Source organism: Macrobrachium nipponense, chromosome 12 (assembly GCF_015104395.2).
Source record: "Macrobrachium nipponense isolate FS-2020 chromosome 12, ASM1510439v2, whole genome shotgun sequence".
NCBI lineage: Eukaryota > Metazoa > Arthropoda > Malacostraca > Decapoda > Palaemonidae > Macrobrachium > Macrobrachium nipponense.
This window is the reverse complement of record NC_087205.1, coordinates 94400506-94422805: the sequence shown is the minus strand read 5'-3', so window position 1 is coordinate 94422805 and position 22300 is coordinate 94400506. Positions and strand designations below refer to the sequence as shown.

The following is a 22300-nucleotide window of genomic DNA, read 5'->3' as shown; positions in this document are numbered from 1 at the left end:
TTAATGTGGGACTATTTAAAAAACCAAGTAGCTTGGTGCTATTGCTTGGACGTCCTACTGCTGTAATCTTGCATTCAAGCCCTGCTCAGGGCTTAATAGATTTTCTTTGGCCACATCTTTCCCATCTTTATGAGCTTGGGGTAGCAGGTTTTGGAGGAATGGGATATATATTTCACCCAGACATTTGCCAGGTTCCTCCATGTCCTTAAAAGGGTGGAGAGCAGCTTGGGTATTGATCATATATGTGTATGTTTACTTACTAGTTTGGCTTTCCAGCTCATTAATAACATTTAAAACCCTATAGTTTTTCTGAATGAAGCATAACCAACTGGTCTTACTTCCTCACAATTTTTTTAGTAATGGTGAGTGATTTTATTTTTGTATATTCATGTCTTTTCTACAGATATGTCAATTACACTGATTTGTTATTTGCTTACTCTCAGTCCTCTCTTCTCCATTCCCCTCTTTCATTTTCATATAAAATTGTACAATACCTTCCTATGATTCTGCTCTTATCCCTAGCAAACCACAGTAACCCGGCAACTATTTCTATGTTACAACTTGTCTAATCTTGTCTTGCATATAATATGCAGTCTGGTTTCAAATGAAATCTCATCACTTTCAAGGGCATTTCCCAATACTTCCAACTTATTATTAATATTACAGTACAATACAATATTAATATAAATACTGTTATTATTTTTTATAATGTGCTCATGTTCTACAGAACAAGATAAAAAACCACCAACTTCAATGGCAGGCTTTCCTAAAATAAAATACCTATGTTTGGAGAAAAAAAAGGGCACGAAAAGATAAAGTTACTGTCAATAGATAAAATCAGCAGTAAGCAAACATCAATACGCTAAATATTATAATAAAAAATCTGCAAGGACACTTTTATTTACTCAAAATAAGGGAGCAAAATACCAATACGTATGTATAATAAACCGATATTTATTCATTTCCACACTGACAATTATTTAATTTCATGTCATATATCCTTATTAGATATAGTTATAAACTTTCTTTCCTGTTCTTTTATAATAACAATGCTATAATTCAATTTATCCTATCCAATTATCAAAGGTAGATGTTTTATCACAGCTACCTATTGCCTTTCATTGCAGTCCGAAATTATACATCTTTACAATACACAGCTTGTATTCCCATCTGCATCCTTATACATAGTCACCTACATTAAACAACCTTAAACATTCCTTCACCTGTCTTCAGTACCTTACTTCTTTCTTGTTTCTGCAATTGAGTTTCTCCTTTTCAAACAATAGAACAATTACCTTGTTTTTTACTCCTTTTCAGATACTATTCTTGTCATATGCCTCATTCACAAATGAACCTTTTTTTTTTTTTTTCTTTTTCACAGTTTTGTCTTTATTCACTATTACACTATCAATGGAAAGTTCATTGGGAACACAGACTACAATACTTTGGTCATCCATTTTTTTACATTTTTTCTTTTTATCTTTTTTCATATGGAAGCTACTTTTTTCCTTTTTCCTTATTTCAGTTGATTCATGATTATTTTGTGATACATTAGATTCTGTTGCTATTCCCCAATCCTCTAATCTATTTTGAACTCTATCATCATCTTCAGCTTTAGTCTGACTTTTGTGTTTTTTGTTTTTCACAATTCTCCTTTCATTTTCTGCCAAAGAAACTAAACAATCACGACCTTTATCAAGTTTACGTTTTTTCTTTTTAGGACTAAAGTTTGATTCTGCTTTCTCATCTTCATCATTAACAGTATCATGTTTACGTTTTTTCTTTTTAAGACTAAAGTTTGATTCCACTTTCTCATCTTTATCATTAACAGTCATCTTACTTAACTTTCCATCTGTAGCTACAGAACCAGACTGATGTAAAAGCTTTTTCTTTTTCTTCACACCTTTTCCCTCCTCAACTGCATTCTTACCAGAAACTTCACATTCACTAATCTTTCTTTTCTTTTGCTTATCTTTCTTCTTTTTATTTCCTGTTTTATTACTATCAATGATTTCCCCAAGATCTTCTGACCTCATTAAAGAGTCGACATGTAATGAACTCTTAGTCTTACTCTCTGATTTTTCATTGTATTCATGACTATTTAAAGTAGACCCTGTTGTATTCTCATCCAGATTATCATTAAGAATATCAAGTAGACTTATAAGATCTTTCTCCTTCTCCGAAAGTTTTAGTTCTTTCTTTGTTTGAGGTTCAGAAAGACCCATAACTTTTTTTGAAACCTCAACTTTTGGTGTAAAACCACTCACATTCTTAAGGTAATTTGTATCATGTGTTTCATCACTTGAACTATCATCCTTGTCATCATCACTGCATACCTTAAAACCAAATTTCTCTCCAAATCTTGATAATATATCACTTACTTCTAGGGGCATCTCTTTGGACTCCACAAAAATATCCAAAACTCCTGATTCAATCTTCTGTGAAGTTACACTCCTGAATATATACAAGATTCATGTTAATGTTACAATGAAAATGGGCCCCTCAAAATGCATGTAAAGTAGTAAGAGTTCAAAATTTGCCTCTGCATTATGGAATCAACTTCCATTGCAGCCCTTAACACCAGAAGACTAGTTTTTTTATCCTATTTAACCACAAACAATAGTCATAAATAAAGTAAAAAAAAGTATACATAATTGAACCCAATGATGGACAACATAAATGTACAAGAGGTGCATGCATATTTATGCTGGACATTCCTTGTACCATCCATCATTGAGTTCACTTGTAATACCCACAGGGTACATAATAAGTCACAGTCCTCAAATGTTTACAGTACCTGTAATGTAGAATATAAACATATGTACATATAAAATACTAAAAACAAATAACCAATATTATCATTACATGCATAAAAAGTATACATAATTAACTACCACTATCAAAGCCACCATACTATATATTTCAATTCTTCAGAAAACATAATGTAGTACTACCTTCATAAAATACAGCAGTTATGAAAGTTAAGGTAACTTTATACTTAAATATTTATATTTATACATATACAGTGGTACCTCGAGATACGAAATTAATCCGTTCCGAGGAGGCCTTCGTATCATGAGTTTTTTGTATCTTGGAACACATTTTACATGTAAAATGGCTAATCCGTTCCAAGCCCTCCAAAAACATCCCAGTAAATTATATTTCCAGGCCTAAAACACATGTTCTAGGGTTACAACGCCGATCCGACGGAAGAAATATGACTCCAAAAAGGCAAAATACTGTACATACTTGAGTAATATTCAACTGCATGTAATGTTCAACCCCATTTTTACTCCATATATTAGGACTTTAGCATACCTATGTCCCTTAGCAATAAGCCTAGCCTATATTAGCGGTTGTTACTGTAGCCTAGTCTATGATTCTGACATCTAAACCTAAGAGCTAAAAGCTTAGAATATGCCAATAAAATGTATAAATAATCAGTATGTACTCATTTCAAATAATTATTAATTAATCATTAACTATAATACACAAACATACAAAAAACAAACCTTCCAATCGATTGTTTACATTCAGCTCTTACCCGTCTTACGAGTATCGAACGAGCGCCAAGCAATCATTTTTCCTAGCACAGAGTAAGCCATAAATTGTCATAAGTATATCTCTTCAACTAATGAAACTACCAAAAAGTATAATAACCATTCATTTCTATTCTTTATTCTATCTTTACCTAATGGAGATACCAAGTTACTGACAGCTATAATGAAACATACGTATACGTAACGTAATAATAAAACAGAAGAAGAATTCTAAAAAATACGTATTTGTTGGCAGTCTGATTTATTTTATATTTTATGATATCTAATTCACAATTTTTTTATTAAATGTATTGCATGTACTCATTTCAAGTAATTATTAAGTAACCATTAACTATATTAAACAAACAAAAAAAAGCTTCCAAACGTCTGTTTACATCCAGCACTTACGAGTATCGAACGATCGACAAGCAATCACTTTACACAGTAAGCCATAAATTTTTATTATCTCTCTTCAACTACTGAAACTACCAAACAGTATAATAACCGTTCATTTCTATTCTTTATTCTATCTTTACCTAATGTTTTTTTCATTAAATGTATTGCATGAATAAGTTTTTCAATTTACAGCATCCTTTTACCAATAGAATACTTAAAGCACAAGGGGTAGATGCTGACCAATAGGAGAGCAGGACCTTATGGGGTGACTAGCATCAGGAACCAATGGGAGAGTGGGAGGATGGTGGCGAGTTTACTCAGTTGGCAGCGCGGGAGTTTTAAAATTGTTCTCGGTGGTCCGGGCAAATCTCGGGACTTTACAGCAACAACCTTTCGTATCTTGAAAACCTTTCGTATGTAGAGCAGTAAAATTTTTCGCATTGGCTTTCGTATCTCGAGGTAATACTGTACCTATAAAGAGTATATGGCCACAAGGAATGTGAAACAATAAAATGCAAGACCTTCTGCTTTTGCTCTAGGGCATTCTCAAGAATACAATTTGAAGTAAGTACTCAATTCTAGATAGTGGAATGAAACAGTGCAAGAGATACAAAGAGGATACATGAAAAACTGGTATTGGGGTAGCCCACAGAATTACAGTAATAATGCAATACCCAAGGGTGAAAAGAAAAGGAAAATGTCTACCTAAAAATGAAAGATCAATGACAACACCAAAATACTGTGTACATTTATCTTTTTGTTGTATTCCTTATTGTAATTTGTATTATTTTTAATATTCTAATCTTTTCAAGCACAATTCATGTCTTAGCCCCTCTTGCTAATTATTATGAAATTTCACTTCTATTATCCTGTATAATTGTTCTGAGGGCCTTTCTTCTATGGTGAATAATTTTCAGCTGAAAATAGATATATTTTATGCAACTAGTTTTCTTTCTTCTTACAGAATTCTAGACAAATTGTTTTAATATGGGAAAACAAATAGGTGGCAAAAGGGAAATTGGGTAATTATCTAATTTAGAGTACACACTCAAAAAGATTCAAACCAATTCATGTTTTGAGGTCAGCAATTTGATCTTAAAGATAATATCATTAAAACAAAGGTTAACAGGGGAGATGGTAACTCTGGGTACTTGACTGAACACATAGAAAGACATATTTTTGCAAGCAATCGGAAAGGGGCAGAACAACTGATTGGTAGGTTTATGGCTTACTAAAGTAAGTGTAGTTGAAACTTCAAAGAGAAAATCGAAGAACAACCTAGGCTGACAACTATTGACCATCAGATCTGTACAAGCAAACAGTACCAATGAACAGCTGTTACTCTTTCCTTTCAAAGAATTTGTGTCTGGGAACATTTTCTGGTCATGAAATCATGAAATGAGTCATATATGTATAGTAATTAGTTTGTTGTCAAGAGAATAAAAAGTCTTTTAGAAAAACATTACCTGGAAATATGGTTTAAAATTACAAATTTTCTAAGACAATTTGTATTTTTCATAGCTACAAATCTTCGGTCTTAACAATAGGATAATTTTCAAGTGCCTAGCTGGATCCAGTTAGAGCTCAGCCAATTTCAGAAAAAAGTACATAAAAGGAGAGGAAGTTGCGCAAATGCACAAGGTGTAAGAAAAAAATAAACAAATAATTTTCCTTACCTTTTACAAAAAGTTGAAAATTACTATTTACAACCCCTTCTGGGGCCTCTTTTACATGACAATTGTAAATTTTACCAAATTATATGTGTTTTTATAATAAATTTATTTTATTTTGTAAAATTATAATTACAGCTCATACAACATCATAGCTCTGAGTTTATTTTTTGTAAAATATTTAAGTAAATTTATTGAGATCGAAGATGTAGTAACTTTTTTAGATTGTACTGTACATGTCTTTTCTAATATTTCTTTGTACTTTTCTTTGCAAAATTACAATTATAACTGTCATACTACCATAAAAGATAACAACTACGTAAAACCAACAGCAACTCCTGGGTATATTTATGAGCAAATTTATGAGAAAAGACATTGTGTGAGAGAGAGAGAGAGAGAGAGAGAGAGAGAGAGAGAGAGAGAGAGAGAGAGAGAGAGAGAGAGAGAGAGAGAGAGAGAGAGAGAGAGAGAGAGAGAGAGAGTACATGCTTCCTTCAAGTCAAGATCACAACTAACTCTCTCATGAGCTACCCACTTGATTTTAGCCAGTCTAAAAGTTCCCATTGGTGAATTTAGGGGAAATGACACCTCTTTCCCAGCCACCTCCCCCAAATCGATGGCATGTAATACTGTTACTCACCAAGAGTAAATCTGTCGTCCACCCAAAACTTGTTATTGTTACTCATGTGAGCATATCCGTCCATTGAGGGCTAATGAAATTTAGGCAGCCAAGCCAAGCGCATTCAGCTCTTCAGACAGTGAAAAGGAGTTGGAGTGATTGGACAGAACAAGGGAGGTATAGAAAAATGATCAAAGGTAGAACTGTGAGAGAAAAATCAACATTAAGAAGTCATAGTTAACGAGGCTAGATAGCAAGGCTTCAGAAAGGAAACCAGAATGGAGGTAAAGTAAAAGGCTAAAATGTGGGTGTGACTAAGGGTTGAAGGGGACACTGCAAACACCCTACAGTAATACCCACTGCACTATGTGATGTGCAATGATGTCACTAACCTCCTATGGGATTCAGGTTCTAGATACCAACAGCACTATTCTACACATTTCAAAATAAAGACAAAAGTACATTTAATGTTGCATAACTAATTACCTTGTATCCTCATCCTTTTCATATTGGCAGTGATCTATCAGTTCTTGTGATAGAGATGAACTCTGACACAAGCTGAACCTTGAACGACCTTTCAAGTACTGAAGAGTCGGGAAAACTTCATCATACAAATAAGCCAGATGTTGAGCGTAGTAAAGAGTGAGCACTCTGAAAGAGAAAAAAAAAACAAAGGAAGAAAAACAATGAAAGAAAAAAGACAACAATCTAATTAGAGCCCACAAACTGTACGTATACTTTCTTATGCTTCTGTCATAATCCCTCTCCTATCATTGGCATCAAACATGTTTAAAAACTGTTCTATGCATTGAAACAAGCTAAGAAAGTGGTATTTTGTACAAATTTTAATGTAGATAATCCAAGAGTGTGCTCCCCAAGTTATCCATTTTTCATGGTAATGTTTTCAAGTCAGGCTTTCCCTTTCAGATTATGTAGTATATTGTTGCTACAAATCAGATTGAGATGAATGAGCCTTGAATCATATTTCTAAACCTTAAAAGAACTAGCTAAAAGGATTTGTTCTGGAATGTGAGGTAAAAAATTAGAGCCACTTGAAAGTTGAGGAAGTTGTACTGCTATGTGAAAAAAAAATAACACAAACACAAAATAATGTGATTTCAGTCAGTAAGACTGGATCAGGAAATCATTGCCCTATTTTTCTAAGTATGCTCCAGGGTTGGAGGGTTTTAGAAGAAAATGGCATTTGGACCAGAATCCGCACAGAAAATGCACACTAGGACCCGCAACTGGACTAGGATGCACCCAGTAAGTAACAAAATCCAAAAAACTGAGGTAACATTATCCATATAAAGACAAAGATTTGCTCCTTAATAAGAACAAATGTGAATTTTGAAGTAGCACAAACATCCCATCGGAAATGTCACCGTTTTTTCTTATGATTGAGGTATTTTTACCACAACATATTTATTTAGGGGGGTGTTTCAGACACAAACCATTGCTGGATTTATTGCTGGCGAGAACTTTCAATAATAAATGAATTGTTACATGTTTCCCTACCTTTGGACATGGACTATATTATATACACATAAAAATCTGCTACATTAGATTTCTATTTACACCAGGATACATACCTTTTACAGCGCATATTTTGAATTTGAAAGAAAATTAACAGTAAACTTGTTTTCAATAGAAATTTAAAATAGTCTAAACGATTCTAGTATGATCAACAACAACAGTAATATAGAAGATGCTTTTTAGGTACCAAGAACATAAACCTTTTATACCTTTAAACAAGTGAATAAAACAGCTCTCTCAGATATATAACTGCTTAACTACAGGCGTTCTTACTTACAGTTTCCCTCATTCAAATACTTAGCAAGCTGATAATTTCTTACCTTAGTCTTGCTACAGCTGGGAGAAATGCCAATGCAGCCTTGTAGTCATAACCTCTTTTGAGATTTCCAATAAGAATCTTTCCAACCGCAAGGCACAGATCGTCAATTGTGAGCAGCAGCTGGAATATCCCAAATATTCTGATCAGCAAATACTCAAACAACTGCCTTGTAGGTAAACGAACGTTCCTGTTGAATAAATGTAAAAGGATTAAAATATGACCTTATAAACAAATAATCATATGAAAGTTTCCTTTATGTTAAAAAATAGCACTTTACGCATTACAAAATAAATCTGGTATTCTATAACGAAACAACCTACATTATTGTAGACAACTGAATGCAGTAGAGTGCTGATCCTTGAGGGACACCCACATTGCAAATTCTTTTGATAAACCTCCCACTGCCTTCATTCTAAATCTACTATTAGGATATTGAACATTACTAGTTTCATGAGCCTTTCTTGTAACCTATGCCCTTGTTAAGATATCGAAACAAAGTACATCCAAACTGTTTTTCTAAAATTAATGAAACACACAAGTAACTCTGACTTGCCTTAGAATTGGTTCACTCTTGTTTGATCCAAGGGTATTTGACGAAGAGCCCACATAATACGATTAATATGCATACAGAATGTAAACTAACATTAACAGTTAAATGTGTAAATATCTAAAATATAACTGAAAGCAAATGTTACGTTTTGGGAAAAATAAATTACAAACATTTTGTCAGAATCTCCAAAACTTCCTATCTACTTAATTATAACACTTTTAAAAAGCTGCAATATTAATCTTATCACTAATACATAAAAATCCTTTGGCCCAGCACTATTAGTGGTCTGGTTACACAACTTAATAAAATCAAACAAGTTATCTAAACCAATGTAGGATAGTACTGTATGTATGCATGTGCCAACTAGAACTGGATTCCCTCCACCTCTTTCCATTGCAGGTGGAAGATAAATATCAATTTGATTTTAATGGCAGCCACTTGGCTCAAATTTCCATTTTGGGGAAGTTACTCTAAACATTTGAACTCTTACTTTGCTTCGACTGACAATCCCGAATCAACTTATTTTTTTATCCTTCTCATCTCAGCTTTCTCTTATATATCATTTTGGCAACCTTCACAAAGTGATCTTGCTATCCACTATACTATACAGTAATACCTCGGGTTACGAACCGATTAGTATACGAATTTTTTTAACTTAAGAAGTGACGCCCTCATCCTAGAATCCGAATTTCGCTCGAATACGAATGTGCGAATTTCCCTCGTGGGCCGCCTGCATTGTTTACATCGGATGAGCGTGGGATCTGCGAACGCATTTTTCTTGGCCAAAACTTAACAAGGGTCATGTGACTTCCTCCCACGCATCCCTTTTCCCCCATAACTCTTTCACTCTCTCGGTGGCGGTAAGATTGAACGCATTTGTCTGTGATACACTCTCAAATTTGCATAGCGTTGTGTTTCTGTGATAGTGCTTATATGTTATTATTACTCAAATACTAAAGACAATGGTTCCCAAGATGACGAAGGCAAGCAGCAAGAAGGAAAGCACGAGAAAGAAGGAGATGATTACGGTCGAAATGAAGAAGGAAATTATCCAAATGCATGATAAAGGCGAGCGCGTGAAAGACATTGCAGCATTCTACAAGCGGTCGCAATCAACGATCTGCACTTATTTTGAAGAAAAAGGAAGAAATTAAAGCCAGTAATGTATCGAAAGGTGTCACAGTATTGATGAAACAACGGCCTTGTATTCTCGACGACGTAGAAAATTTGCTTATGGTTTGGATTAACGAGAAGCAGCTGGCAGGAGATTCCGTAAGTGAGAGCATCATTTGCAAAAAGGTTCGTAAGATCTACGATGATTTAAGTAAAAATGAAGCCAAATTTGTTGATTAATAATGGAGTGGGTCATTTCTATAAAATTTTAAAGAACAGGCAAAAGCAAGCCTCCATAGAAAAATATTTTGTCAAAATTGTGAAAGACGACACAGTGACGCGTAAGCGTAAGATTAGTGAGGTTATTAGTAGCAGTGATAGTAGTGAATGCTGCTCTTGAGAGAAAGAACCAGAAAGTCTTCCAGAAGTGTTCATGGAGGGAGATTTCCCCCATAAGCCTTAACCCTCTCCTCCTCCTCCTTCCCCTCCTCCTGTCTCCATCAAGCCAGCAGCCACACTCACCTAAGGTAAAGTTCAGGTTTTACTGTACATGCATATTAAATTTAGTGTTTATATTTAATTTCATTCTTCAATTTTATAAATTTTATTTAATTCCTACACGAATTTTCAACCTTAGTCAACAAAAATAAATGGAAAAATATGAAATGAAATGGTCATTTATGGGCGGGTGGAACGCATTATTTGCTTTTTATAACATTCTTATGGGAAAATCCATTTAGGTTACGAATTTTTTAGGTGACGAAGCGGGTTCCGGAACGGATTAAATTTGTAACCCGTGGTATTACTGTACAGTGGACTCCCCGGATTCGTGGACTACGCATTCGTGGATTTCTCTGGAACATTTCCCCGGATTATTCAAGGAAAATTCACCTACTCGCGGTATTTTTCTATGAGAAATATCCACAAATTCCTGTTTTTTTATCAGTTTCATCATAAAATGCACTTTTTGTGATAAAACTATGAAAAAAAAGGTAAAATTACAAATTTTCTAAGACAATTTGTATTTTTCATAGCTACAAACCCTCGGTCTTAACAATAGGATAATTTTTTGCGCCTAGCTGGATCTGGTAAAAAAGTAGATGAAAGCAAGGAATCTTGTGGTATCTGGCAACGCATGCGTAGATCGGGTGAAGAGTGGTCAAATGCCGAACATCTACGCCAGTCTTTCTTTACCACCTCTGGACGAGAGTTGGGATTTTTCCTCTCTTGGCCTTTTTCCCGGTTTTTTGCCCGTTTCGTTCCTTTAGTGTGTTTGTGTGTGTTTTTACCTAATATTATGGCTTCTTCTGCTCCTTCTCGACGTCAGCGTTGGTGCCACCCGGAATTCCTCGGAGTTTTACGTTTCTCGTTTCTTGGCTTCGTCAGCGACAGACCCTCACATCACTTGCAGTAGGTGCCGTTCCAATTTTTGTACGATTACGAATCCTAGTACGGAATGCCGGGCATGGCCTTTTGGAGCAGTGGAGGAAGTTTTATGGTAAGAGGGAACGTCGGAGAGTCTCCACTCTTCCTTCTTGGGAGGGCTTTACTCCTATTCCCAATGTTTCGTCTTCCGCAGTAGTCAACCCCCATAGTAGCGTTGCCCCTGCTTCTCCTTCCTTTTCTTCCAATGATTCGTCGATGGAAGTATCAGGAGGTCGCCAGGGTATTATTTGTAATGTAGCCCCCTCTTCTTCGGGAGTTTTTTTGATTCCCGAGAAGGGTGAGGTATTTTCATCATTCTCTTCTCTTCCAGAGTCGGCTTGTATTGCTCCGCCAGTGTCTGCCGCCGCCTTGTCTCAGAGTGATGCTGCGGCATCAGCCCGGTTGTTGTCATCACGGGGCCCATCTTTGTGTATTCCTCCGCCAGTGGCGTCTCTTTCCCCCTCCCTCAGAGAGGAGGTCGTGACGTCACCGCTGCTTGTGACGTCACTCTCATCGATGACGTATCTTCCAGTCGCCTCCGAGCCGCCTCTCTTCGACGTGACGTCATCTCTGCCGCCCAGTTCGAAACATCTCATTTCCTTGTCTTCGGAGCATTCTCTGGCACATCAGTCCGAGCTCATAAGCCAGGCGGTGCTTCAGAGGCTGGACTCTGTTTTGGATGTGAAGTTGGCTGCCTTATTGGTTGGGAGGACTGGTAGGAAACGCGTTGCTTCGTCCCCGCCTTCCGAGAAGAGTGCGCATAAGAAGCTAGTGCGGTCTCCCTCTCCCTCTTCCCCCTCTACGCCTCGTGGGCGTGTTAGGCATTGGAAGGTTAAGGACCTTACCCTTCCTTCGCCGCCGAGAGAGGAACAGCACGGACGTGTTCCCAAGAGTGCTGTGGTTTTGGGCAGTGTTAGTGATGTGTGTTCTGCAGGGGTTGCTTCGCCGCCAAACCTCGTATGTGCAACCACCCTACTCCCCCTCCCTGTCCTTGCACATCGCGAGCGTGTGGCAACCTACCCCATCCGTGCACGTGATGGTAGTGCCCCTTCTTCTCCCAGGCCTATTCGTTGCCGTAAAGACCTGAAGGCGCCTGTCAAGAGGTCGAAGATAGTGAGCACGGAGGTGGTGCAGCCGGAGTGTTTGCTTGCTTCCAAGTCTTCCACTATAAGGGATTCTCCGTCAATTTCGAGCGCTTGAGTTTCCCCCGCATCTCACGTACGTACAGCTGCCACGTCCATGTCTGTTCATGGCCTTCTGGAGTCACCTGTTGAGGTAAGTGATGTGCCTAATGTTTCAGTGGGTCCGTCTCGGAGGCTGACGCTTGGACCCAGCCCAGATAGGCTAGTAGAGATTTCAGACTGTTTGCCTACTAACCCTTCTGTGAATTTGGGGGAAGAAAACGCGTTAAGAGGAGGCTACACATCCTTCTCGTCATCAGTCGCCGGTGCCAGAGCAGGAAGAAGGGGACACGCAGGAGTTTCTGTCTTCCTTTTCGGAGGTTGTTGATCTCATTCGTGGGTTCAACAATTTGGAAAGTAGGACTCAGGATCGGTCGTCCTACACTCCTTCTTGCTTGGAAGCCTTGGTGGGAGCTGCTCAGGACCCCAAATCATCTCTCCAGCTGCCGTTGTCAGGGGACGTTCAGTCGGTCTTGCAGAAGGTTAACGCCTCTGTTTCTGACCGGGACGGTTCACTTCGCTCTAGGGACTCTACCAAACTCCTACCCCCACCTCTCACAAGGCATAGGAAGTACTATGCTACGAGCTCTGCATTTCTGTTGTCACGCCACCTTAACCCAGATGTCATTCGCCTGAAGCCGGGTTTTACTTTGGAACAGGTGAGGTCAGTGGCTCTGTCCTTATCTCCGCAAGACGCCTTAGCCTTGGAATCTACGGCGGCCTCCATGTTGCAGACAGTTTCTTGGCTGGACCTCTGGTCTGTGGTGATTGCCAAGATAGGTTCTGACAGGTCCCCTGATGGGTTGGTGAGTGCCCCCTTGCTTGCCAGTCTTTTGCAATCCGGGGGCAAGGCGTTTTCTTATTTGGCTCACCTCAAGTGCCAATTTATGGACTAATCTTCTTCTGGTTAGGAGGGACGCGGCTTTGTCTAGGATGGAGAGGTCACTTGACACCGAGTCTTTGCTGGCCTTGAGGAACGGTGACCTGTTAGAATTGCAATTTTTGTTTCCACAGACCGAACTCGACAATGCGATAGACCGGGCTGGACACCAAGGGACCGTCTGGTGCACCAGGCTGTGTCTAAATCAGAGTCCCGCCCTCGAGACGTTTGGCCCCCTTCCTCCTCTAGTCCAGCAGCAATCGAGGAGATCCTCCCCTGGTAGGCCATCGAGGACCTCGAGTTTGGCAGGGCCTTCCCGTTCGTCACAGCTCAAGTCTCAGGATCAACGCCCCTTTCGCTCTCGTTCCCTTTAAACCCAAGAAGAGGCCCTAGGAGCAGAGGTCAAGGGGGCCGTCGGTAGGTTGGGCGCCTCTCCTCTCCTGCGCCACGGGTGGGGGGGTGCCTGGCTGGCCATTGGGCCAAGTGGCAGTGTTACACGGAGGAGAAGTGGGTGGTAGATGTCCTTCGGGTGGGATACCTGTTGCCATTCGACTTCTCTCCTCCTCTGTCGGACAAGCCACAGCTCAGGAAGACATATCCCCCAGAATCTCTGAAGTTCTTGGCTCTTCAGGAGGAGGTGCAGAAGATGCTGGACAAGGATGCGATAGCGGGATGTAGTGCGGTCCGTCCCCAGAGGGTTTTAACAGTCACATCTTTCTTGGGCACCCCCCGGGGTTGTTACAGTCAACCATCTTGGGACCCCACCCCCGGCAGTTTTTACAGTCAACATCTTCTTTTTGGTGCCCAAGGCATCGGGAGGATGGAGGCCTGTGATCGACTTATCCACCTTGAATTGCTTCATCAGAAAAAACACGGTTCAATATGGAGGCCCCGCGCTCGGTGTTGGCAGCCATGAGGGAAGGCGACTTCATGCTGTCGATAGACTTGAAGGACGCATACTTCCAAATCCCTGTTCATCCCATGTCCAGGAAGTTTCTTCGCTTCTCTCTGGCGGGCAAGATCTTCGAGTTCAAACGTCTTGTGCTTCAGGTTGACCACAGCCCCTCAAGTATTCACAAGGGTCTTCTCTCTCGTGTCAAGGTGGGCCCATGCTCAGGGGATCCGTTTGCTGAGGTACCTCGACGATTGGTTGGTCTTGGCAGTTTCCAGGGAAAAGCTGCTGCAAGACAGGGATCGTCTTCTTCGGTTCTGCCTGGACCTGGGCATATTAGTCAACCAGGAAAAGTCGAACCTCGTACCCACTCAAAGGATTCTCTACCTGGGCATGGTCATCGATACGACAGTGGCGAGAGTTTTCCCGTCGGATCAGAGATTGGAGAAGTTGCGGGCTGTGGCGCGCAACTTCCTCTCACAGTTGCATCAGTCAGCTCATCAGTGACAGGTTCTTCTGGGAGTGCTATCTTCCCTGGAAAAGCTGGTCCCTCATGGGCGCCTTCATCTTCGGTCTCTGCAATGGAGACTGGGGGAATTCTGGTCTCTGGCAGGGGACTCTCCCCTGTTTATGGTCCCACTGTCTTTGAAAGTGAGAGAAGACCTTCGTTGGTGGCTGGACGACCAGAATCTATTGAAAGTCGTCCTCTGCGCTCTCTCCCTCCGGACTTCCTTCTATTCTCGGACGCCTCCCTCGCAGGTTGGGGGGCGCAATTAGGTGGCCTCATCGCTTCAGGCGTTTGGGGTTTAGAGGACAAGCAGCAGCATATCAACGTCTTGGAGTTGAAGGCGGCTTTCCTGGGTCTGAAGGAGTTTCACGGGATGGTAGAGGGTCACTCTGACGTTCTCATGTCGGACAACACCACGGTGATAGCCTATGTGAACAAACAGGGAGGCCTAGTTTCTCAGCAGCTTCATGCCTTGACCGTCGAGCTTCACCAGTGGGCAATCAGCAATTCGGTAGAGCTTTCAGCCAGGTATATCCCAGGGAAACGGAACGTGGTCACAGACAAACTCAGTCGCCGGGATCAGATCTTAGGCACAGAGTGGTCCCTTCTTCGGTTCTGCCTGGACCTGGGCATATTAGTCAACCAGGAAAAGTCGAACCTCGTACCCACTCAAAGGATTCTCTACCTGGGCATGGTCATCGATACGACAGTGGCGAGAGTTTTCCCGTCGGATCAGAGATTGGAGAAGTTGCGGGCTGTGGCGCGCAACTTCCTCTCACAGTTGCATCAGTCAGCTCATCAGTGACAGGTTCTTCTGGGAGTGCTATCTTCCCTGGAAAAGCTGGTCCCTCATGGGCGCCTTCATCTTCGGTCTCTGCAATGGAGACTGGGGGAATTCTGGTCTCTGGCAGGGGACTCTCCCCTGTTTATGGTCCCACTGTCTTTGAAAGTGAGAGAAGACCTTCGTTGGTGGCTGGACGACCAGAATCTATTGAAAGTCGTCCTCTGCGCTCTCTCCCTCCGGACTTCCTTCTATTCTCGGACGCCTCCCTCGCAGGTTGGGGGGCGCAATTAGGTGGCCTCATCGCTTCAGGCGTTTGGGGTTTAGAGGACAAGCAGCAGCATATCAACGTCTTGGAGTTGAAGGCGGCTTTCCTGGGTCTGAAGGAGTTTCACGGGATGGTAGAGGGTCACTCTGACGTTCTCATGTCGGACAACACCACGGTGATAGCCTATGTGAACAAACAGGGAGGCCTAGTTTCTCAGCAGCTTCATGCCTTGACCGTCGAGCTTCACCAGTGGGCAATCAGCAATTCGGTAGAGCTTTCAGCCAGGTATATCCCAGGGAAACGGAATGTGGTCGCAGACAAACTCAGTCGCCGGGATCAGATCTTAGGCACAGAGTGGTCCCTTCATCAAGTGGTGGCGGACAGGCTTTTCCAGATTTGGGGGGAGACCCATGCTGGACCTTTTCGCGACACGTTACAACAGGAAGCTGGAAGTGTTCTGTTCAGTGGTCCCAGATCCCTTGGGATTGGCAGAAGACGCATTCCAACATCCCTGGGACAACCTGGAGGTGTATGCCTTCCCTCCGTTTTGTTTGATCCGTCAGGTTCTGAACAGGCTGTTGGGTTCACAGGGTCTCAGAATGACTCTGGTGGCCCCGCTGTGGCCTCAGGCGGAATGGTTTCCAGATCTGCTATCGTTGTTGTCGGAGATTCCACCTTGGCGACATCTCCTGTGTCCGCCTCATGCAGAAAGGTTCCACCAGTCAGTAGAATCCCTGTCTCTTCACAGTTGGAGGCTATCAACTATCTCCTCCGAGAGAGGGGCTTTTCTCAGAAGTCAGCTGGGCACATGTCCAGCAGTCTTAAGAAGTCAACCTCCGCAGTTTACCAAGGAAAATGGGCGATCTACTGTGATTGGTGTCGTAAACGGGGTTTTTCTCCACTCACGACCTCTATTAGCGAATAGCAGACTTTTTAACCTTCCTCAGAGACGAGAAACGTTTGTCTGTGTCTGCTATTAGAGGCTACAGGGTGACTCTGAGTTTGGTGTTACACCTGAAGGGTATCGACGTCTCCTCTTCCTGGGAACTTTCCCTGCTAGTTAAGAAGTTTGAGCAGTCGTCTTCTCCTAGAGAGCTCAAGCCCCCAACGTGGGATGTTTCCTTGGTGCTTAAGAGCTTGACTAAGAGCCCATATGAGCCCTTGCGCCGCTCATCTGATAGGAACCTGACGCTTAAGACAGTTTTCCTTTTGGCTTTGGCATCTTCCAAAAGGGTAGGAGAGCTCCACGGTCTGAGTTATGAGGTGAAGCACACCAGTGGTTGGAAGTCAGTGTCCTTTGAATTTGTTCCGGAGTTCGTGGCCAAGACCCAAAATCCCTCGGTGCATGATGACAGGTTCACTTCGTTCTCCATTCCCTCTCTGACTGACTTTGTGGGTGGTGATGCTCAAGAGCTTTTGTTGTGCCCTGTCCGGGCCCTGCGTTACTATCTTAAAAGGACTCGGCACCTTAGACAAAGGCTGCCGCATGACAAATTTTCTAAGACAATTTGTATTTTTCATAGCTACAAACCTGAGGGTTTAGCAATGGGGGTATAATTTCTAGCGCCTAGCTGGATCCCGGTTAAAAAAGTAGATGAAAGCAAGGAATCTTGTGGTATCTGGCAATGCATGCGTAGATCGGGTGAAGAGTGGTCAAACGCCGAACATCTACGCCAGTCTTTCCCAACTCAGGATGACTTAACAAAAAGAGGGGCGGCTAGAGGCGGGCAGTATAACGTTAAGACCTCAGGTTTGAAGCTATGAAAAATACAAATTGTCTTAGAAAATTTGTCATTTGTTCATATGCGAACAAACTCTCCGGGTCCTTAACAATAGGATAGACTCATCTTGGAGATAAGACATCCTAGACTGGCTGGGGGCCTACCCACCAGTCCAGCTCTCAAAAGAAATAGTTCTTAGAGAGGGACTGAAGCCCGTTGAGGGATCAGATCTTAGGCACAGAGTGGTCCCTTCATCAAGTGGTGGCGGACAGGCTTTTCCATATTTGGGGGAGACCCATGCTGGACCTTTTTGCGACACGTTACAACAGGAAGCTGGAAGTGTTCTGTTCCGTGGTCCCAGATCCCTTGGGATTGGCAGAAAACGCATTCCAACATCCCTGGGACAACCTGGAGGTGTATGCCTTCCCTCCGTTTTGTTTGATCCGTCAGGTTCTGAACAGGCTGTTGGGTTCACAGGGTCTCAGAATGACTCTGGTGGCCTCTCCCTTTATTGTCTCCGGAGCCTTCTCTGGCACATCAGTCCGAGCTCATATGCCAGGCGGTGCTTCAGAGGCTGGACTCTGTTTTAGACACCTCTTTCTTCGTACGGCCTGTACCGACAAAACGCCTGCGGCAGCCTGGTCTAAGGTGCCGAGTCCTTCTAAGATAGTAACGCAGGGCCCGGTTTTTCTTGAGTTTTAACTATCAAAATAGGAGGCTTAAAGCATTTTTATAGGGGTTCCAACTATTCGTGGGTTCTAACTATTCGCAGGGGGCTCTGGTCATCCCCGTGAATATGGGGGGGACTGCTGTACATACTTATTTTATATGCATTCCAGCTCATCCACTTGGCTGATGTAAACCAACTTTCCAAATAATTTTTACTTACTAGTACAGGGAATGAACTTCAGGCCAATCATAAGAAATTAAAACATTTGAATCATCAGCCCGAGTGAATTACTATATAATCTTAAGATCACTTTCTTTGATAGTACAGTATGAGTATTTGTAATTTCTGCAATAAATCAATTTGACTTCCAAATCTTATTGTATTGAAATTCCTTGTTACCTACTACAAACACTTGATTTACCCAAAGCAAAATGGGTTATTTGAGACATGAAAAGTTTAGTTTTAACACTTCAACAACCATACATAATCTCACCCATTTATCCAAGTAATGTTCATTAAATCATTAATACTATTATTATTATTATTATTGGAAGGAGACCCTCTTTCAAACAAGTACTATTGAAAGATATTGCTGTATCAGCTGCACTGAACATGTAAATAGTCTTCTCTATTTTTTCTAATAACTGCTTCTTTCTGTTATTAACTGGCAATTGAGAAGTTAGACAGCAAGGCACATTTACTGTTTAGCAAATCTGGCTTCTCCGGCAGATAAAGGGGATCAGGGATCAATTGTGAAATAAAACTTATGGAAATAACGTAAGAGTTAACACTTTCCGTAGAGCAGCCAGGTTCTCACTCATGTTACTTTCTTTCAAATTAGCTGTTCAACTTCTTTAACCCTCTTACGCCTAAGCCCTAAAAACCAAAACGTCTCTCGTATGCCGAGGCAGGTTTGGAGTGAGCGCGGAAGCGGAAAAAATAATTTTTTCAAAAAATCACAGCACGCTTAGTTTTCAAGATTAAGAGTTCATTTTTGGCTCCTTTTTTTGTCATTGCCTGAAGTTTAGTATGCAACCATCAGAACTGAAAAAAAATATAATTATCATATATAAATAATGCAATATATGGTAGCGACAAAAAAAATTAATACATAATTGTATTCAAATCGAGCTGTATGAAAAACGGTTAAAGCTAACAAGTTACTTTTTTTTTCGTTGCATTGTACACTAAATTGCAATCATTTTGATATATAACACATTGTAAAACAATCAAAGCAACACAGAAAAAATATTATCACAAAATGATGCATGAATTCGTAACGTGCTGACGTAAAAAGTTTTTTTTTCAAAAGTTCACCATAAATCTAAATATTGTTCTAGAGACTTCCAATTTGTTTCAAAATGAAGAAAAATGATTGAATATTACAATAATGTAAGAGTTTTAGCTTAGAATTGCAGTTTTCGACCATTTCGGACAAGTTAAAGTTGACAATGTAGAAATTTTTATATATATTTTTTATATGCAAATATTGCAAAAATGAGAAAAGCTACAACCTTCAAATATTTTTGTTTGTATTCTTCATGAATCTGTGCACATTTTCATATATGAAACTCTATAAAATGCCTAATATGAAAAGGAGCAAATATTAGGAGAATGCGATGTACGCATTTCGGAGATTTGTATTGGAGAATCCACGCGCTGAGGGAAAGAAAGTTTTTTTTTTTAAATTCACCATAAATCTAAATATTATGCTAGACACTTTGGATTTGTTTCAAAATGGAGATAAATGATTGAATATTACTAGATTGTAATATTTTTAGCTTACAATTGCGTTTTTCGACTATTTCGGTAGAGTCAAAGTTGACCGAACGTGGTTTTTTCTATTTATCATGATTTATACGCAAATATTTCGAAAAAGAGAAAAGCTACAACCTTCAATAATTTTGTTGTATTCTACATGAAATTGCACACATTTTCATATATAAAACTTTATGTAACGGCTAATTTTAAATGGTGCAAACATTTCGACAATCGCACGAAAAAATTTCTGATTTTTTTCGGAAGAGTTACCATGCGGACATAAGGAAAATGTTTTTTTTTTCATAAATTTCACCATAAATCAAAAATATTGTGCTAGAGACTTCCAATCATTGCAAAATTGAAGGTAAATGATTGAATATTACTAGAATTATAAAGAGTTTTAGCTTACAATTGCGTTCTTCGACCATTTCGGTAGAGTCAAAGTTGACCGAAGGTTGAAATTTTTGCACTTATCGTTATTTATATGAAAATATTTCAAAACTGATAAAAGCTACAACCATGGGTTGTTTTTAGTTGTATTGTGCATGAAATTGTGCACATTTCCATATATAAAACTTTATGTAATGGCAAATTTAAAATGGTGCAAACATTAGGACAATCGCATTTATCGGAAGAGTTAACGCGTGGACGTAATAAAAAAGTTTTTTCATAAATTCACCATAAATCGAAATATTGTGCTTGAGACGTCCAATTTGTTGCAAAATGAAGGCAAATGATTGAATATTACTAGAATATAAGAGTTTTAGCTTACAATTGCGTTTTTCGACCATTTCGATAGAGTCAAAGTTGACTGAAGGTTGAAATTTTGGCACTTATCGTTATTTATATGAAAATATTTCAAAACTGATAAAAGCTACAATCATGAGTATTTTTTGTTGTATTCTACATGAAATTGCACACATTTTTAAATATAATACTCCATGTAACGGATAATTTAAAACGGTGCTAAAATTATATCAAAGTGACGAAATAATGAGATGTGTCATGATACTTTTTAGTGTGATAAAATGAAGTATTTATGATAAAAACAAACAGTTTTAATACTTACCTGGCAGTTATATATATATAGCTATAGTCTCCATCGGTCCGGCAGATTTTTCAAAACTCGCGGCAACCGCCGAGTGGTAGGTGTTTGGTTAGGTGGTTAACAACCACAGGTTGGTACTTGGAACCATTCCATTTTCTATTCCTCAAGATCATCTCTTGCCCAACCTGTCTCCTGAGGGGAGGTGGTGGGTGAGCCTTAAAATATACATAACTGCCAAGGTAAGATTCATCAAAAACTTTGTTTTATCATAAATACTTCATTTTTATGAATAGAACTTACCTGCAGTTATATATATATAGCTGATTCACACATTGGAGGTGGTGAAAGACAGCCAAACATCGTTGGGAAACAACTAAAAGTTGTAGGTAAAAACCTTGATTCCTTACCTGCTAAGGTAGCTGACTTCAAAAGTTCCTGCCTCTTGAGTCGCTTTCCCTTAGGAGTGCCAGCCAGGATGAGACCTGCTATGCTGAAAACACTCAATAGAGTCTGTCACACGGGGCGAGACCAACAACGTGACTAGACTTCTGCACTACCTATTCTCCTTTTTAATTAACTGCAACCTTACTCAAACTAACCACCTAACCTTGCAGACTAGATATTTTATCTATCTAGCTAGACTGAGGGTGCCATCTCGACCAGACCACTCCTCAGACAACCATAAAAAACACAAACCTCAAATAAAAGGTCTATCACACTAAAAGTTAAGGTTGAGGGGAGGTAGTAACTCCTTCGCCCAATAACGAAGACGTAGCTACGTATGGGCCCAGAGAGTAGCACTTCTCGTAATCTACTCTTACCTCTCTGAGGTAATGAGAAGCAAAAACAGAGTTGCTCCTCCAAAACGTCGAGTCCATAATTTGTCTAACTGACATATTCTTCTGATATGCCAATGACGTTGAAATCGCCCTCACTTCGTGGGCCTTACATTTTAAGAGACCGAAGTTCTCCTCCTCACATAAGAGATGAGCTTCTCTAATTGTCTCCCTCGAGAAGAATGACAATGCATTCTTCGAGAGGGGCCTTTCAGGATCCTTAACGGAACACCATAATGCACTGGATGATCCTCTTAAATTTTTTGTTCGTGACAAATATGCCCTGAGAGCTCTAACTGGGCAGAGGAGTCTCTCCTCCTCTTGACCCACTAAGTTTGTGAGGTTAGGAACCTCAAACGTCCTCGGCCAGGGTTTGGATGGGTTCTCATTCTTAGCGAGGAAGTCGAGCCTTAGAGAACAAACGGCTCCGCCTTGACTGAAGCCTACCTGCTTCTCCATTGCTTGAATCTCGCTGACCCTTTTTGCTGTGGCGAGAGCCATCAGAAATAACGTTTTCTTAGTTAAATCTCTAAGGGTCGCTTGCGAGATGGGTGCGAACTTCCTGCCGCATAAGAATTTCAAAACCA

The 22300-nt window shown here is 40.3% G+C and overlaps 1 protein-coding gene and 1 long non-coding RNA gene across 2 annotated transcripts in view; both read right to left on the bottom strand.

The window, feature by feature from the left end:
- LOC135224674 (uncharacterized) overlaps positions 1–22300 on the bottom strand; it is a 29750-nt gene that overhangs the window by 6315 nt on the left and 1135 nt on the right. The window lies entirely within an intron of this gene.
- LOC135225088 (RNA polymerase-associated protein CTR9-like) lies at positions 935–18565 on the bottom strand. Its single transcript, XM_064264349.1, has 4 exons — positions 18562–18565; positions 8081–8300; positions 6711–6875; positions 935–2454 (listed from the first exon to the last, which is right to left on the bottom strand). Exons 1-4 carry the CDS (start codon positions 18563–18565, stop codon positions 1314–1316), a joined length of 1530 nt encoding a protein of 509 aa, XP_064120419.1. The 3' UTR covers positions 935–1313.

Bases quoted from the DNA above. Each gene is read 5' to 3' on its own strand.
- LOC135225088 (XM_064264349.1), bottom strand. The intron at 6,876-8,080 runs GTAAGAAATTAT...TTTCTCTTTCAG, and splicing joins CCAGCTGTAGCAAGACTAAG to AGTGCTCACTCTTTACTACG. The intron at 2,455-6,710 runs GTAATTAGTTAT...GTATATATTCAG, and splicing joins GAAAAGGATGAGGATACAAG to GAGTGTAACTTCACAGAAGA.